Source organism: Prenolepis imparis, unplaced genomic scaffold, assembly GCF_030444845.1.
Source record: "Prenolepis imparis isolate NDT839.2.m4 unplaced genomic scaffold, iyPreImpa1.0 SCAF_2, whole genome shotgun sequence".
Taxonomy (NCBI): domain Eukaryota; kingdom Metazoa; phylum Arthropoda; class Insecta; order Hymenoptera; family Formicidae; genus Prenolepis; species Prenolepis imparis.
This window is the reverse complement of record NW_028141160.1, coordinates 17,084,177-17,103,401: the sequence shown is the minus strand read 5'-3', so window position 1 is coordinate 17,103,401 and position 19,225 is coordinate 17,084,177. Positions and strand designations below refer to the sequence as shown.

General features: G+C 35.6%; 1 protein-coding gene across 7 annotated transcripts in view; it reads left to right on the top strand.

Annotated features, from left to right (window-relative positions):
* Kuz (zinc-dependent metalloprotease kuz) overlaps positions 1-19,225 on the top strand; it is a 121,108-nt gene that overhangs the window by 81,994 nt on the left and 19,889 nt on the right. For 4 of the 7 annotated variants that reach the window (XM_083058843.1, XM_083058842.1, XM_083058840.1 and 1 more), the window contains exon 2: positions 18,651-18,947. In XM_083058843.1, the coding sequence (XP_082914969.1) occupies positions 18,651-18,947 (297 nt within the window). The remainder of the gene's footprint in view (positions 1-18,650; positions 18,948-19,225) is intronic. The other 3 variants (XM_083058844.1, XM_083058846.1, XM_083058841.1) reach the window with 2 other exon arrangements.

The window sequence follows — 19,225 nt, the reverse complement described above, 5'->3', positions numbered from 1 at the left end:
CGATGATCGATATTTCGTGATCGATATTTCTCCTCGATATCTCCTCGTAACCGCTCCGATTTTCGGCCTCAGATTTTGTTCGAAATTAAACTTGCAGTGTAATAATGCTATAACTATTTAAAAACGACCTTATAGCGACGATGCTTTAGTTAAAAAAAGGTAATCGTTCATTCGGTTGACATTGTTTTCTTCTCGCTTGCTCAAGCGCATCTAGATCATATGAATATAAAAATAATTGAAGATATAGAACGTTAACAAAAGCTTTAGATATTTGTTAATTTATCGGTCGACAGATGCAGAAAGTTTTGGAATTTAATGCGTTTCGTTTGAATTGTTGATGGAATTTTGACTACGCTTCAGTAAATCAATCTAATTATATTGATAAGATAAAATAACGATTTTATCTTATTAAAATATTATTTATTGAATAAAATGATAATTAAAATTCTTGAACAAATGCACGACACAATTATTAATTAATATATTATATATAACGTTGGAACAGTTTTACGATAATTGTAAAACATTTTATTGTAAAAATATTATTTATTATTAAGTATAAACGTTATTTTACGTTACGAAAACTGGTTTGGACTGTAAGACAGACTGAGATAGACGAAATGCAAATTACATAGTTTAATCTCAACAGCTCCAAATGACTTGGAAACTACCAGTGCTTGCGATAAGCGTTACATTAGAAGTTGCTGCTTTTAAAGAGATAAGTGCAATGCGGTTGCGAAGCGTAGAACTCTGTTTTGTCCAAAAGCTATCGTTGTAGCAATGATCAAAGTAATTGAAACCGCGATATATACAAATAGAGAGAGAAGGATATGGAAAAAAACTATCTGGTCACCGGAAAAGATTTGATTTGCTATCTATCACTCGTAAAATAAAATAAAATAAAAAAGAAAAAAAAAGAAAAATGAGCACATTGGAAAAAAATATTTTTACCGTCGGAATAAATGAATAGATATTTTGTATATACAAATATGTGTAAAATCACAAAATCACAGCTACATATTTTACAGGCCGTGTATCCACTTTCCGCTAATTTCAGAACACTCGGTATATACATACACAAATGTTTATAACGTGTATGCTGCTTTTAATTAAACGCGACTCAGACTGCACTGAAGAGAACCCACTGACATATGTTTTATATGGATGCAATCTCCGTGCGGTTTGTATGTTCTATCGTGTATAGCCGGTGGCTTGTTTGATGGTTCCCTTTGATATTTCGTCCCTTCACTCGTTCACTATCGTCGTTCGTACTTATGCTAATGACGAACCACGGCCCGTTATTATTTGACAGCGATGTGGATTTCGGATTATCTTCCTTTCGAGAAATTTCAAACGTACCAATCCGGCCACAGTCGATGTTGTTTATACACGTGTGTTCGATGAGTCTTCTAAAAGTAGTTTTAACAGGAAAATCTGCGATTAATGAGGCAAGTCTCTCTATCGGGAATCCTTATTTTTCAAGCAATTTATAGAACGCATCTAAAAGTTGATCACGTAATTTTCTACCTTACAAGTGGAAAACTAGAGAGCGAAAAGTTTCACACGTGTTCGCCGAGCTTGTAATCACGTAACTTTTTCCGACGCGATGCGATTTGATTGGCATTTAAAGTTGTCAGAAGTGAAAAGTAACACTTCACATGCAACTGTCGGGCAAGCTTTTCTTAAAATTCTCCATTTTTTGTGATGTTATTGCGTTTGATGTAAGAATTAATTAATAACATGTAAGCAAAGTCATTTTCAAAATTTCGTTTAATTCAAAACAAAAAAGAATTTGAAATAGATAATTTCATGGACACTGTTTTTTTTTTATATTGGGATAGGACGCTTTGTCACAAATAAATAAATTGATTTACATATTAATACATTGATAAACATTCGGCAGCGAGAAGTCTCGACCATAATTTGCATCATAGAATAGACGTGATCAATATGAATATATTATAGTTAAAGGATCAATTAATTCGGATAGGAGCAGCAGACTGAAAGTAATTTGCCGCAATAAGCGAACGTAAAAGCGTGAACCTAAAAATAATCTTCTTCGACGTGAATTTCGTCTCTTCCTTCGAAGAACGAAAAAACAGCATTTTTCGAATTTTGTGTAACTTTATGTCATGAAATGTCGAACATTAATTGACCCCTCTGCTAACTGAAACGATAACATTGAAAGTAGTTTGTCATAAAAGCGTAAAAGTACAATCGTACTAATCGAAGTTTTATGAATAACGTTGAATTCGTAGTAAACTTTCGCCTGTGACGAGTTTTTTTTTACGAATAATGAGAGATGGAGAGATTATTTCGAGTAAAATAGAATTGTATTATTTCGGTCTTTGTTATACGTCTGTTTGCTTTTATAGTTGGAAACGAAAATACGCGGCGTAGCGACTTACATTTATCTTCAGCGAAGTAAAAGCGAAAAGACGGAGAAATTGAGAACTTGTTTGCCGCCTTTTCCACTGTTTCCTCAGTTTCTCATGGCCGGAAATTTTGTCACCTTCCGTCTCTTTACATTATCGTTATATTTTATACAGCAACTGTAAAAATTAGATCTATAGCCTTATATGTAGAGTTTAAATAAAATATTACATGAGATGTCTGGACCCCCGTTATTTATCGGTACGAGATAATAAAAATTATTACCTCTCTACACGGTACAAAAATTAAAATCCACCGTCAATAAATGAAAAATTGATCAACACGTTAAAGCAAGCCATTCATATTATATTGTCTGATTGACCCAATTAATTTGTTTCGCTAATAATACTGCGATTAAAATAAACTGTAACGCTTGTTGATAAATGTTACATTTACAAGATTAAAAATAGGAATTTAAGGAACCTATTATTTACTTTTTATTGATAAGGTGAAAGGTTAATACTTTACGTGCAAATTGACAAACTATTTCCGATGTTTTTTTTTTAAGGATCGGTCGTCAATTAATCAAATTTTTTTAAAAGAATTATTTATTTTATTTATTTAGTTATTTCCAATAGTTGTTAATTTGTGCGATTAACTTAAAAAGAATTGTATATTTTTCAGCATAGTTTAAGCATTCTGTTTATCTAAAGACTTTCTCGAGTACAATCGTACTATCTTAAGTGTTTTGCGAACCATCTCGAAATCAGCAAAGTTGTACATAGCAGCTTTAATCAATTAAATCGAGACAGTCGCTTTCGCAGACTACGAGTCGATTATACTTTTCGGTTGCGAAACTCCTCTCCATTCTCGCACTTCCGCCGATAATCCAGACTAAGTATGTCGTCGTCGACAATATAGTTCTCGAAAAGCATTCCCCTGGTATTAGCATAACGCGTTCACGAATACACGTTCAGGTGTTCAATTAAATAAGGAGTTCCTCGAGCGAACACACGGCGGTCTCTTAATTCTCGTCGAAAGGAAGCGCGCGATCTCTAACCCCCGGGGTCGCCGCAAATGAACGATCTTTTACGTTTAAGTAACCGTTAATCCGTCAAGGCGCGAAACCGCAACGCTCGTCGCTCTCACGGGTTTTCCGCTCTTACGGCGGACTTATGGTAAATCAACGTCTGAATCCACGAAAAGCGCAATGCATTCGGGACGCTTTGAAGTGCTCGAATCGATATTACGGTGGAAAAGTGGCAATTAAATCAAACGAATGACAGTCGGAGATGTAAAGTGCCACTTCTAAGTGCTCTCCAAATTTAATTCAGGTTACATTACCGTTCTTTGATCGATTATATTTTGAAATCAAAAGGATTTGCATTTGCTCCAGAAATGCAACTACCTCGCGTCTCGCTTTACAAATGGAATTATAGACAAGTATGCCATGCTGTGAGAGAGAAAGAGAGAGAGAGGAAAGGGAAGACAGTGGTCGGATCTAACAACGGCCAGCGTTTCCGTTCCATATTATCTGTAATCGGCTAATGAATTTTCATCCCACGTGCTTTGCGTAAAATCTCGTGTTAGACTGTAACGCGATCATCGACCGTCTAGTTTCACGTTAATGCTGTTGCGAGTTCAAAGTACATTCGCGTCGTGTTTCTCTGCCGATGGTGATGATATAATTGCATTTCCTTCGCGTTAGAGCAGCCCTCTGCAGGCGATAAGTCGTTAACGCCTATCGATGATGGGCAAGGATACACGTGGGGATTCTGTCTTTGTAGTGTATGCGTATATATACGATGCAAATAATGAAATACCACTCACATAGGAAAGTTGTCGATTCTTTTACAATCGATTTTAATAACAAACATATGATCGGTCTTTTGTCATACATATAAAGATAGATGTATCTTTTCATTACGTCTTAACTATATACATATATTGCATGCCTTTATTAATTAATTATACAAGATTAAAGTTTCGTTAGAATAAAGTGCAATTATAATTAAATTAAAAGAGAAAGAGATTCTATTATCTTTAAAGTTGGAATTAACTTGACGCTCCAATAGAAATAGCGATAACATTTTTCGTTTGCGCTTTACTATTTATAGCCCAAAGAAAACGTGCAATGTCTGATAAACCCGATATACACATGTCGCGACGATTTACGTTAAGAAGAAAAGTAATGCCCGTCGGATTAACGCCTGGCGACCGAGGCTGTAGAATAAATATCGCGTTTGTTGAGCGGCAATATACGTAGGCGAAATCGATGTTATTCGCGTATAGGTATCGAACGGCCGAGTGCATCGATTCTTCGTGATGAATGTGACGCCGCAGATGGCCGTGGATGTACAAGAATCCAGCAGATTTAATCGTTGCATGTACATCGTACAAACGCGCTCGTCCCATATGCAATGGGAAAATATTTTCGTAGTAAAAGTTTGACTTTTAGTCACGCGCGCGCGATAAACTGCTCCGCGTTACGTTTCGTTAGACGGCTGGAACATGGATTGGACGCAAAGTTTTTGTTTATTCGATGTACATCCGAACGTAAATCTTTATACGCGGATTGTAATTTCCACGTTTTTTTACGCGCAGACTATAATCTTCATAATTTAAATTCTCTTTAATGAATAGAGAGGATTTTCTTAAACAGAATTTTCTATCGCGCGTTGTCTCTTTTTTCCATTAATTTTTTTTTGAACAGCGAATTTTCGTATAATTAATAAAACATTTTTGCTGTTAATATATTAATATGTGATATGTATAATATCAGCATTTTTATTGCTGTTTATTAATTGATTGCGATGCAGTGAAGAAATAATTCTTATTTTCCAGACACTTTGTATTTTTGGATCTTTATTATATAATATTTTACAAAATTTTGATGTAGTTTTATTAGTATTGCAGAGTACTCCAATTTTTAGATTGTGATTGATCTCAACATTCTGTTGAAGACAATTTTACAATGCTTGAATTGTGTTACACACAAATTCTCTTATATCATTCTGATAAATAAATAAATATATCATTGCGTACGTTTAGCATTCTGCTAGACCCTTGTTTCTTTATGCCGCATACCTGTCTCCTCGATTATTCTTGCTCTCGCGTTATCGTGACAGCTATTCTCCGTGTCTACTCACGTTATCACGTCACGGTTCTCGCCTGTCTGCTGTTGCATATCGGATAATCGATGGAGCTGTGAGACTCTTCAGAGAGAGACACCGGGCGCGACAAAAGTGACATCCCGCGAACCGTGTCCGAAACTAGTTTCCGTTCATGTCTCGTTTCCGCCGCGCAATTTACATCGACTTACAGGGGGGTTCCGGTGGTTTTCGTTTAACACGAGTCGACCGTCGTGTTTACTTCCGCGAGAAGTAGAAAGATGCACGGATAATGCTCGCGCCTTCAGCGGCGTGATTAAGGGATTAAATCCTCGAAGCTTTGTAAGAAGGATGACGCTAATCCTCTCGACGAGAGAGCTCGCAACCGAGCAAGCCATAAATTCCTCTGCAGCGTTCCGGTTACACGATCGTCTGGCGCAGATTTCGTCAGCTACGATGCAACGAGTGCAGTTTGTCTGTTCTAAAATGAAATCAGATGTTTATTTTGTACATACATATAATGTGAGGGAAAAGGGGCGGGTGGGTATTGTGTATAAATCTATAAACTAAAAACACAAAATTTAAATATTTAATATGTTAAACATATATAGTGATGAATATATGTATATATCAGTATGAAGAGACACGGAGATTGTGATCTTCCCCTTCTTTTTATTCCTTTTCTTTGGCGGATGTCAGCATAGGATATGGCATTTGTGGGACAATAGACAGGTCTCTGTGTGAAATTCACGAGCAGTATTAAAATAACGTCATGAGCCCCTTGCCGATGATTTATGTCGCTAGTACGAGGAGCCGGACGGAAAAGGGTTTTCTCTCTCTTCCTCTCTTTCTCTTTATTTCTCACACTCTCTTGCTACCATATCCGGCCATTTGCAGAGAAGGGGATGACTGTGAAGGACGATAAATCTTGCGTGCGTCCCTCATCGTGATGCTTCTCTGTCAGAACAGCACGCATGCTATCGCGTTTTTGCGAAACGAAGCAAGGACCAATGGCAGCAGGAATGTATAGCCCAAGTTGCACTCGTTGAAAGATTATTTATCTTCAAGTAAAGAAGCACAAGTATATATGTTTCTTGAATCGCTTCGATGACGATGATATGCAGTTAGCAATCGCGATTAATACTTAATATCTGCGCGCAACAATATCTATGCAGCTTCATAAAATTTTCAAAGAATACATACATTTTACCCGACAATTTAAAAATATTATTTATTGCGAACAAATAAAGCTTGAAAAGTAAATTTCTTCTGCATCATGATTACGTTTTTTTATGTGTGTGAAAAGATACAATTGATTATTCTTGAAAAAAAATTAACAAGAAATTATATAGAAAAGAATTAGTCTAAAAAGAATTATATTAATTATTTTAATGAATTTTTAATGAAATTATTAACGAATCGCGAGCTTTCGTTCCATCAACGAAATGATTAATAATGTTTATTATGCAATGCGTATACCATACGGTATTTTACAACAGTATGAATAGCTTTTATCTGTCAAACGTGAAACATAAATGAATTATATCGGCACTGTATTTCAGCATTTCGGAACAGGTAGCTTTATTAGCGTTATTTCATATTGGAAAATTTGGGTCATACCGTGCGCGCTCGTATTTGGAAATTACGAAAGGATAGCACCATCGAAACGCAATTTCTCGCCAACATTACATTTCGCTAAATCTTATTTGCTGGAGAGAACGGAGCATTTAATAGCGATAACAAAAGATATTTAGATATTTACCTTTTATATATTTCATTTACATGTTCGATTAATTAAATTATCTCCGCGATTTTACCTCGAAAAGAAATTCATTTTGGTTTTGCTCGCGCAGATCAAGGAATGAAGGTACGTCGAACACTTTGAGATTCGTTTTACGTATGTATATACATACGTCACCGACTCTGCACAAGTAAGAAAATTGAATGCATCTTCAGAATACTGGGCATCACTCGCGACATACAATGTCTCTTTTGTATTTTCCTCCGTGCAGCTTTTATACGACGGGCATTTCAAGTTTGTACATAACGGTATGTTGGCCTCGAGGATTTGCTACATTGCGAAACACGTTTTGCGAAAAAAACAAATGCCATTCGCGAATGTTTCGTCATAAATTTGTCGAATTTTAATCGTGGTCACGGTAGTGATCGTAGGTATATACTAGCGGATTTATCAAAATCCTCGAGTCTCGTATGTGAATATGATTTCTAATACTAATCTAATCTTAAAAGGAATTCGATTTGTATATGGCTATTTATTAATTTTTTTATATAGTATATTTTATTATTAGTATACATATTATATAAAATATATATTATATACATATATTATATAATATATATAATATATATATTTTATTTATTATATATATTATGTTTTTATTTATTATTTCATTCTTTTATATTATTTTATGACAAGTCTATATACTAACAGATTGTTAATATATTATCGATAACTTGACAAATTATTTTAATCAGCCAACTAATATATTTGAAAAACTGATATTGCATAATTGATACGATGCGTAGTACAGCTGATCTATGCGAGATAAAGCTTCGTTTTCTTCTTACATTATTTGCTTCAGCGCAATTAATGCGAGAGAAAAAGAATTTTCTATAATTATCCAACCGTAACATTAATTAGCAGACTAATGTTAAACTCATATTTCTAAACTAATTCAATTAAAGCTTCTCTGTAGCCATACTTTGCGTTCCTTGCCAAACTGCGATAGAGTTTGGGTTAAGCATAATTCACGCAACTTGCACGCTTGCCGAAACTTGCGAGATCGGCAAATTATATATTCCAGAATAGTGAGATTATCCATATCTCACATATACATAATAAAAATTACACGTTTGTTTTTGAAACAAAGTATTTAAGATAAAAAATATATTAACGATATATTTTTTTTAATTGAATTATGCTATTTTATGATCTACGTTATCATTTTACGCATTCTTATAGTTTAAAAATTGATTTGAGTTTAAGATGTGTGTTTTTGTCTCAAAGTTCCTTCTTGAACTAGATAAAAAAATTTTTTTTTATAATTGCATATATAATCTGATCAATCTTTCAATTATACACTCAGTGGCAATCGCAAATTTAATAGGGCGGTCCTATATTATTTTAATGAAAAATTTTAACAGAAAACTGCCGCTATTCTATCATTCGATATCCTCGGATATAAATATATCATACACATATACGTGGCTTATATATGCGGTTGTAATAAATCTCAATTGGCTGGCGCGAGCGATAGAGGCGGCTTTAATCGGCGGTTCTCGAGTTTCGCTCGCGCGAAAGTATTATTCTCTGAAACCTTTATGCCGGGGGAGTGCACGAACAGTCGGCTAAATAGTTAAATTAGATAATGGAGGTAGACAAGGCCGGCACGTGAAATTGGGTCAATTGATTCCTCCTCCCTACCGCTAGTTACTGTCCTTCAGTTAACACCCAAGTTGAATCTACCAAATCCATCGTTCGATGGTGCTTATACATTTTGCTTGATATCGGATTCAATGGCAGAATGAAAAAGTCTAATATAAATACGACTATTAATAAGGACTATTAAATAAGGATTATTAAATAGAGGTCTATTAAAACTCTTTAGTTTTTTAATTTGTTTTATGTAGAACGTTTGTTAATTATTGCTTCTCTGTACAATCATAAAATTGATCCTTTTTTAGAAACTAAGTCGACTGCAAGATGTACTTTTTTTTTTACCTATTTCAATCTCCAATGATTTGTAATTAAAGTTTGATGTACATAAATAATTTCGTAGCATTCCAACATTTAAAACGGATGAACGATTTATTACGTAACTTAACTGGTCTTCATGGTCATTAATTATAATGTCCTCTATATAATTTATGTATCTATTAAAATGAATATATATTTACATTCTATACAATTAAGAATATAACTGTAATATTGAAAATATTGACTAGATATAGGTATAATTTATTAATTCAAACTATTTTTGTGGAAAAACATTTAAGCAGGTCAATTTCTGTTCTTTATTTTATGTTTCCAACCGTCAAATTTATATTTTTCTTTTTATATACAATTCGTTTCGTGCCAGATTATCCATCGTTCGGTTATCATGGATTTTACACGACAATGCCGCGAGTATAATAATGACAAATACTATCGTCCGTTTTACTTTTCGAACGACACTTCCGCGCTTCCGTAAATTCCCGGTTCGTGCGCCCCGGGCAAATCCCTTCCTTATCCCGACTGCGACGGCGTTAAATTCTTCACGATGCGAATTTCAAGAGCGCGGGGAGAGTCTTCCATTTTACTTACACGAGATCCTCTTACGACGGGAATCAACACGTAGATCGCGCGCGGCAGCGCTAGCTGCAAGGAGAAAAGACATTCCACGGGTTCCCCTCGTGGGGCTGATCGAACGTGTACCGAGTCAACCCTATTTTCACCCCTCGAGTCACGAGGTGGTAAATTCTCGGTCCCCCGGGCGAACTTCGGTAAACATCGACGTTAACTTAGAAGAACGAGAGAACCTGCAAAAGAGAAAAAAAGAGAGAGATATAATGCTCGAGATAATCCTCGCGAGATGAGGCCTTATTCGGGGCGAATCTGATAGGAATTAACGTGGTCGAATGTGTTGCGATACATATCAAAACTTTACTATTATTCTCGCACTATATTCGCAAAAAAGTCTCGTCGTTGTTTTTACGAGTTTGGATCTTGAATGACGACTAAAGCGGGCGTAACAAATTTTTGGAACGAAATATTTTTGCGATTAATTCGATGTAAGTCGATGTGAATTAGCATTGTTTGGAGATGAATGAAAATGTAATGTTTTAATATCTCTCATTAATGTCTTTCATATATACCTTTAAGAAAAGTGCAAGATGATCGGAGAAATTATATAAAAATAATTATCAATTTTTTAAGAGAAAAATAAAACATAACAAATTTTTGGTATAATATTCTACAATCTGCAAAAGATAATTTAAAACAAATAATGTGTATTTAAAACGGGAGAAAATGTCTCTTTCATAAAAGTCGAAATCCTCGTTTCTTGCATTCTTTTGTTTTTCGAACCAAGATGCGTTCAATTTATTATACGAGATAATAAATTTCCTTGTCATATGTAGCTCGACGATAAATACAATGTAAGTTGAGAGCTGTCGCCGCGAATTCATGATATAGTTAAGAGATAGTTATGTTCTATCAACTTCTCTCTTTCTCTCTCTCGCTCTCTCTTTCTCTCTAGTTTCATTAATTAAATCTTGAACTTTTTATAAGCTTGTCCGATCGATGAATTTATCAAGACGCTGAAGTGATCCAAAGTGTTCTTCAGAATCACTTGATACATAAATCACAGTTTTTCGAGAAAGTTGCGGCTATAGAAGATAACTATTTAATTCCATTTTTGTTTATAACTTTGAAGATATTGATAGCGCGTTATTATTTCTGCAAAGGAAAACTAGACTAACATATTTGGGTCACGTAAACGTTTTACGTTGAATTTCGTTATACGGAGATTCTCCGCGACGGGAAATCGTTGTAAATAATTAGTAAGCGTCATATTATGCATATACTTGACGTTGTTGGTATTTCTATACGGAAACCTGTTACAACGTAGTGCGCTCTATTTCCCCGAGGAGTGATCACGCGATCGTTATATTTAAATGTGAACGAAGCGCAAAGCTCGCAGACACTGTTTTCGCATGAAAAGTTTTCGAAATGTTAAGTTTGGAAGCTTGGAAGTTAGTTAATTTTACTTTGTGGCTTTGTTTGTCTGCCACACTGTTCGAAATTATTTCGGAAATAATACTAATTACGACCGCATCCTGTCTCGCTACATCGTGCGATGTATTTGTTGGTAATTTCGATTCTCCTTTATTATGTCTGCTGGAGACTAAAGAGCTTTAATCGTGAGCTCTACTTCGGTTTGGAGACTATTGTCCTAAAAGTGTGTGCGGTCACTTCTAGTGTCGTAAATTGCAAATCCCTCGTATACGCAGATTAGTCGGTAGACCGTATACATACAAATTAGACTTTACATAGCGTCTAAATTAAATTATTTAGCTCTCGGCAGCAATTTATATTTTCCCTCAAGCTTACAGACGCTTGTTGCATTCGTCCATGGTTCGCATATTAATTTACGCCATTGGATCATTTCTGCTCCAGATGTTAATTAAGATTAATATTTAATTAAGAAAAATGATCACGACCCAGCTCTCGATTTACCGAATGAGAGCCATTCCTGTGTAATTTTATAACATACGTAATTCTAATTTAATTTAATGGCGCATAGATAACTTAATTACATTGAGTCTGATAGTATCTCGTTTATATTTCGTTTAATATATATTTTATGAAAATGTTGTTTAGATAATATCTCGTGTATATTTCGCTTAATATATATTTTATGAAAATTGTTTATCATACTATCAGCAATTTTCATTTCGAAATAAATGTTTTCCAAGTGGAAATTTCACAATGATTCTCGTTTCAGTCTTCATTCAGTTTGCAGTCGTCATCGCACTTGATATTGCATTTTAACTCTTTCTTCATAACTTCGTTTTTATTCCTCAGGAAGCTGTTGTTTTTTCGTTTCTTCATACGTGACGCGCATGCGTGCGCGTGAGATTGATCGCGAACGAACCATGTGTCCATCGTGTGTATACTCATAAACCATGCAACGAGAGATTTAGCGGTCCGTGACGCCTCTCCCAAGCGCGTTGCTTCCTGTGAATGCTCTATAGTAGCGGCTACCGGAAACCAGTTCCTCTCCGCGAATATATACTGGGAGAGAGATATAAAATTCCATACCGATAGATGGACGATAGACGCGATTTGGCAGGAAGTACATGTGAAGACGCATAAATTCAAATTCGCTGGCTTTTATTCTCGATGGTTTTTATGACATTTCCCTCGGCGCGGAATGGAAATTGAGTTTTTCGCGCTTTCCGTTCATCGGTTTCGCCGATGTGATACCACCGGTGCCATCCGTCACTTTCATAAATGGCACCTGAGATTTTGCTATAACCAGTTTCCGAGAGCTGCGATGTGCTCGAATCAATTGTTCGAAGCGGTTCAAACTCGAGACACGCTGATAAAGAATTCGGAAAGGAGAGATATAGCTCAGGATTATTTATATGTGTAGCATTTATTTAGAAGTTTCTGATACAATATATAGTGTCTCGATTTTGGGCTCACATTTTTTTCACGAATAATATATAAAGAAAAGATTTTTCGAGAGACAAATTTCGAAAGAGACAATTATAAATTATCGATGCTCCTGAATAAGATGTGTCTTTATTAAATCATTCGTTTATCAAATGAAGAATTCAATGTTTCACGGTTTACTGTAACCGCACTAAACTCCCTCGAGCGAGAAAATTAGATCGAAATGATTTTCCCTCGTGGCTATAATCGCGGCGGTGCTTCAACGTACGAAGGATCGAGATTGAACGAGCTTAAAAATATTATTTTCTAAGATGCGGCGATAAAAGGCGAAAATTGAATTCCACGCGCTCTCGGCTTAATTTCATTGTCGGCATTGTGTGGACACTGTTCGTTTAAAGCGGGCAATTTTAATTACTCTGCTACGAGCTACCGGATTCGACAAAAGACGAGAGAGCGAGAATAAAGTGGCGAAAGTGCACCGCTATTTCGCGGTAATACTACTACTCTACTACATCGGGATGCCGAAGCAATTTCACTTGGAGGTTTTTCAAATCACCGGGACTTTTCCTGCCCGAAATGTTCCATTCCGTTTGTGCAAGGGGAAGGCGTAATGTCGCGTCCGGAAATGAAATCCTTCCGGAACTGGTTGGAACAGTTGGATCAAGGGAATCTGGCCAGCTCTTGGAAAACTACGGTCGTCGCTTCTCTCGTCACGAAAAGTAAACTCGGCCGCGAAAGTATCGTTCTCGCCCGTATTTGGTGTCTCGCCATTGCTATTTCCTCGTTTCGAAAAATTTATCGCATCCGAAGTATATGACATTTGTCGTATGCAAACTGAAACACATTAATTGAAAGCAGAAGTCGAGTTGTATTCCAAGTGCGAGTTGATTAAACCGTCGATTTTTTTGTCGCAACAAATATTATCGTGACCGAAATTCAATAATGATTCAGTCTTCTCTCACTGTATATAATAACGCACGATACATATAAACGGAAAGACTGATTGTATTCTTCTTCACCTTAATAATGACGAAATAGAGAATCTACAGGCTTCTCCGAAACGAGAGCGATAATATAAAGGGCGGCTTGTGGATATTTACGCCCACGAAATGTCAAAGAGCATAATGACACGTGCGCTGACCCGTTTGCCTCAATAACCGTATCTGATACTACCTTGGGATTTAATTTTGTTCCGACATAATGGACGTGACGATCTCTCTCGCGTTCGCTCATGATCATAGCAGATTTCGTACCCAATATAAATTATATGTGCATTTATCTACAGACGTGAAATTGAGGATTTCAAGAGAATCGTCAAATCAGAAATCTATTGTAGGAAGGGTTTTTAAAATTAAGATTTTACAAAATCAAAGCTTACGAGAATAATAAAATTACTTTAAAATAAATCATGTTTAAATCATATTTTGCATCTATTGAAAATCGCGTTCTACAAAACTGTTATCAATTAAAAAATTACTGAAAGAGAGATCTTAATTTTTTTTTAAATATCGCCTTTAAATTTGTCAATTGACAAGAAAGCACGAAAGTTCTGGAGCACAATAAAATAAACATTTTATTGCAATAATATATTTAAAATTATATACGCGCGTATTTTTGCATAATAATTTGCAGAGGGTATTTCGTGTTTCCAAATGTATATATTAGAGGGTTAAACAATGCAATTTCTGTCACGCTACGGCGTCGGCAACGAGAGGATTGATGGTTCCCGCCGGTATCATCAGGTAGACGCACAATTTGCATTTTTGTTCTCGGCCCTGGGGCTCCTTCATCTTCGTATCCAAATATCATGGCGCTCCGAGGAGCGTTTTCGATGCAATTCGCGCGAAAGAATACCGAAGACACCGCTCGGAAAATTGAAAAGCGGAGGGGAAGTTATACCGTTTCTCATTTTCCGATATCATCTCTCTCTCTCTTCGTTTCTCCGAAATATTACTTTTCATTCTTTCTCCTCGACGTCGACATTAAAGTAGTTGCAAAACCGACAGCCCTTCGTTCCGAAAATGGGTTTTGTCATTATCTCGTAGCCAAAGTTTTTCAGCGATGAAATATTGAAGATGTTCATTATAAGGCATGATTAAAACTTGGGTAAATATTACTTAATGATAAATATTACCTAAGAAAATATTCGCAATTATAGCGGCAGATTTGAGAAACCAAGTTTATGCTTTAAATTCAAGATGGTCCGCAATAACAAAGAGGATTTCCAAGTCAAATTATATTTTTACGCAAGATTTCAATTTCTTTGTCACATACATTTCTTTGTTAAACAACTTAGAGTATTGATTATTCGATGTATTGATAAATTGAAGTTTTTATTTTATTTTATACTTATAATTAGATTTTTCATTTTATCCTATGTTCAAATCATATAAAAATATTTTCCTCGACAGTTTGTAAACCGCGCTTGCATTAAATACGATTTATTTCATTTATTACATATTCTGTCGAAAGTGAATAGGATTACAAAAGCGGATGAGATTACAGCGAAGCTGGTTAATGACTCTTCAATTTCGTGATGTCTCTTCTGTCTGGACAGAATTATGTGAGGAAAGCTAAATTTTTTACTGTGTTTGGTTTTTACTCTGTGCTACAAATAACAAACAAAATAAGCATTTCTATCGCATTGTTCATTGGATATTTGATTATTGGGGAGAATTGAAAAGTGAGATAATTCGTTTAAAATATGTCAAATGAAATGCATTTCGAACAGTATTCTGATATTTATTTCCTTGTGCAACTGTATTCTAATTTTATTTAACTGTCAAAAAATATATGGACGTTCTCCAGTTTAATAAGAAAACTAAAAAATTGTTTTTCACTGTAATAGAAAACAAACTATTATGTTTTATTGTACGATTTCATATAGAGTTGAAATATCATCTGTTCGTTAGATGTTGCAGCCATATTTTTTTTGGCACCAAAAAGATGCCAACGTGTTTGATTTATTTCTTCACGCTGCATCCAGCGGAATTTTCACGCTCTGAGATAAACTAGTAACACTATACGAATGCATATCGATCCGTCTCCAGCTACAATGCATAAAAAGGTACGTTGTTGCAGTCTGTCTCATGCATCATATGTGTCTCTGCAGCTTTAGATGTCGATACGTTTTCATGTTTCGTTTCGAATCCTTCTATTCATCCGCGAGAACGGATGGAAATGTAGAAGCGAGTCACAGCGTTTCGCTTTCCGAATTTTTATGTATACAGGATGTTCGCCAAAAAAAATATATATAAGAATTTTGCTACTGGGATAGTATTTCTTAATAAATTTGTGGAATAATTGTTTAATAAACTGTTTAATATAATAATTACGAAATTATTTAACGTTAAAAATTAATGGCTTGGCAAATTAAGTATAAATCGATCGTCTAATTTTTAAAATTTATTTTGTAAATTAACTTAAATAATTTAAAGTTTAATTTATTTTAATATGTTACACAAAAGTTTTATAATTATTTAAAAATTATTTCGTTAAAGCTATGGGTGATATTGTATTCGTTTAATAATTTTGATTCCATTGAAAATTGAAGGCGAGAAATACCAGAATCTGATTAAAGTTTTTTTATTAAGGAATAATTGATTTCACATTTATTAAAAAAATATAAGCTTATAATCGATTCTCACACTTCGATATAAGTACCGCGTACATAATATCGGTACTAATATAATCGAGAGAGATTATACAATATTCCTTTTGGGAGCATACATATAAAGAGATCGCAATTGTTTTATTGATTGCATGACGTGCTGACATTACCTCGTTATTATGCAATAAATGAACGATGTTTCCATTAACGTAGATGGATGGGACATTGGGTGATAAGCCTTCCGTATTCGGTTTTATATCCTTTCCGATGACTTGGTTCGGCGAATGTGGACGAGGGTTCTAGACGAGGGTGGACAATCAGCTTATTTCGTACCTGGATTTTCCTTTTGTTCTGATACCACGGTCCGAGAATAGAAACCAGACAGCCTTAATATTTTCTTTTTTTCTTTTCGACTTCTCCGCACTTAAATGAAGTATAGATTTCCCGCTTTTATATAAGAATCAATTTTTCCACCCACTATTTATTACGTAGAAGCGAAATATATTGTATAATTATAATAATAATTTACTTTTGCTTTATTCTAATATCGATATGAGAGTGCCTTTTGATGTCTGTAAATTGCAGCGCTAAATACGTTCGAAAGATGTCATTAAGTATCAAAATAGATAATAGAAAGAGGAACAATGCACTCTGTCGATCCTTAATGGAACGTTAATTATAACTTTCGAACGCATAATGTTCTTAAGTAAGTACCTTTATAATTTTTCCCAGATACTAGATGCAGTATTACGTAATTCTTTCGCATAATGAAATTAAATGTCCGATGTAAGATCACAAGACAGTTTATTTTCTTCTCAGTAGCGCAACTTGTTTCTCCCCCTCGACTCTTCGCAAATTCTTTGCAGTTTTTATAAAATGGCTCTTCATGGGTATAAAAGTTACATAAGATAGAAACGATAATTTCTGGAATAATGGAATTTCTTTCTTTATAATATTCGTATAGCGTGTAAATGCAGAGACGAAGGAAGAATATCTATATTCTCGTAAGAATTAATCTTACGTCGCGCGCGCTTTTATATTACTATATATACAGTCACAGACATCTTAGTTCAGCGTGACACAGTTTGGCATCGTTCGGTAAACAGGCTCGAAAGTATTAAGTACTTGGAGAATTACGTGCCTCATTTACCGTGATCAACGTTAAAAGTTATGCGTCTGGTATCGACCGGTACTCTCATTTGCGCAATTGCACTTATCGCAAATGCGAAGCGGAGAGCGCGCGCATGTCTCGTAAAGCATAATGCGAGGTGCTTGCCGGGTACTCTTTAGAAATCGGCTAAATGACGCGACGAGGAAAGTGCATTTTTGCCCCGTATAATATTTATACTACGACGGCGTTGTTCCGAGAAAGAGAGAGAGAGAAAAAAAGAGAGAGCTTGTAGAAGCTCGCGTCTCTCGCGGAAGAAATTTCGGGATTCCGGACGGCGAGAAGAAAATCGCGGCGCTTTTCCGACATCTCGTAGATACGCAAAGCACGGGGCAAATTACGGGTGCTTTCCACCTAGCATGGCACCGTTGCCACTCTTTTGTCGCGTACAGTTATTCCGGATTTTTTTTCACGAGAAAGTTGTCATTTAATATAAATTCGCGCTACATCCGCGCGGAAATTACGACAGTGATCTCGAACTCGCGGGAGGAAAGCTCTGAATAAAAGAAACCCTTACTGGGTAACACTCATTCTCCGTGGAGGGCACTTTGCCTCGTTAACGTAATCGTGAGAAAGGCGCTATTTGCGGCGAATCTCCGGAGGATTTGACGATTCTCTCTCCCGACAATTGTCTTGTCAGATCAAATTGTCCGCATTTTTATCCTGCGATGTGTGAGATCTAACCGAGCTGGCAGCTTATTAGGGCGAAAAAAGTCTACCTCTCTGTCGGGCAAGCTCTGATGAGAACACACGAAAATACGCGCAGTAAATACTCGGATTATTCGATCGACCTGATTACGCGACTATCTCAGAAAACTCCTCCTCAGTGTTTTTGTACCCTCGAGTTTGACCGACCATTATTTATCTGATACGCACTTTAAACTAGGTAGAATGAAATATGATTATCTGTTATTTGTAGGTCGAAGGAAGTACGCGACAGTTGCGATATTCTGCATATTTATAGCATAACGTTGTTTTCCAAGCTATCTATATATATTTTTACATAGCGAATCTTACGTCGAAGAATTATTACATTAAGGCTACTTAAAATTTTAAGATTCGTACGGCAAGTAGGAATTAACTTATAAAAGTGTTTGCTAAGGTTGGTTTTTCTCAACTACGGTACAGAAAAGAATATGCTTCTTCCTGGCGCATTATATATATTAAGAATTCTTCTAGATTCTAGATCAAGATATATATCTTAATCAGCGTGTCTTAAAGAGCCTATTGTTGCTTCTGTTACAGCTCGCCGGTTGAACGAGTACATCCGCCACTACGAAACGCTGTCATATCCCGTCGAGGAGGTCCATCGAAGCCACCTGAGGGCGAAGAGGTCGATCAATCGCGATAGTACTGTGACGTTGAAGTTCCGCGCGCACGGCAAAGACTTCCACATTCGACTAAAGCGAGATTTGACCACATTTAGTAACAACCTAATTATTGAGGGATCTACGGGAGAGAAGCATCACGACAGCGTCTCCCACATTTACCTGGGCAATCTAGTCGGTACGTATATGAAAAAAAATGATATTTGCAATATTTTCGATTAATCGCACCTTTTTCCGATTTTTTATTTCATATCCGTTTCTGAAAGTTTGCGATAAAAAAAATAGATGTAAAAATTTGAAAACATTTCATGATATTTTATACATACATACATACATGCATATATATGAGAACAAAGTTGTTATAATATAAATAATAAAATACAAGGATCATAAAATTGCATAAGGTTCCATTTTTGTTTTGATTCTACATGAAATTTTCAGAAATGCAAGTCTAAT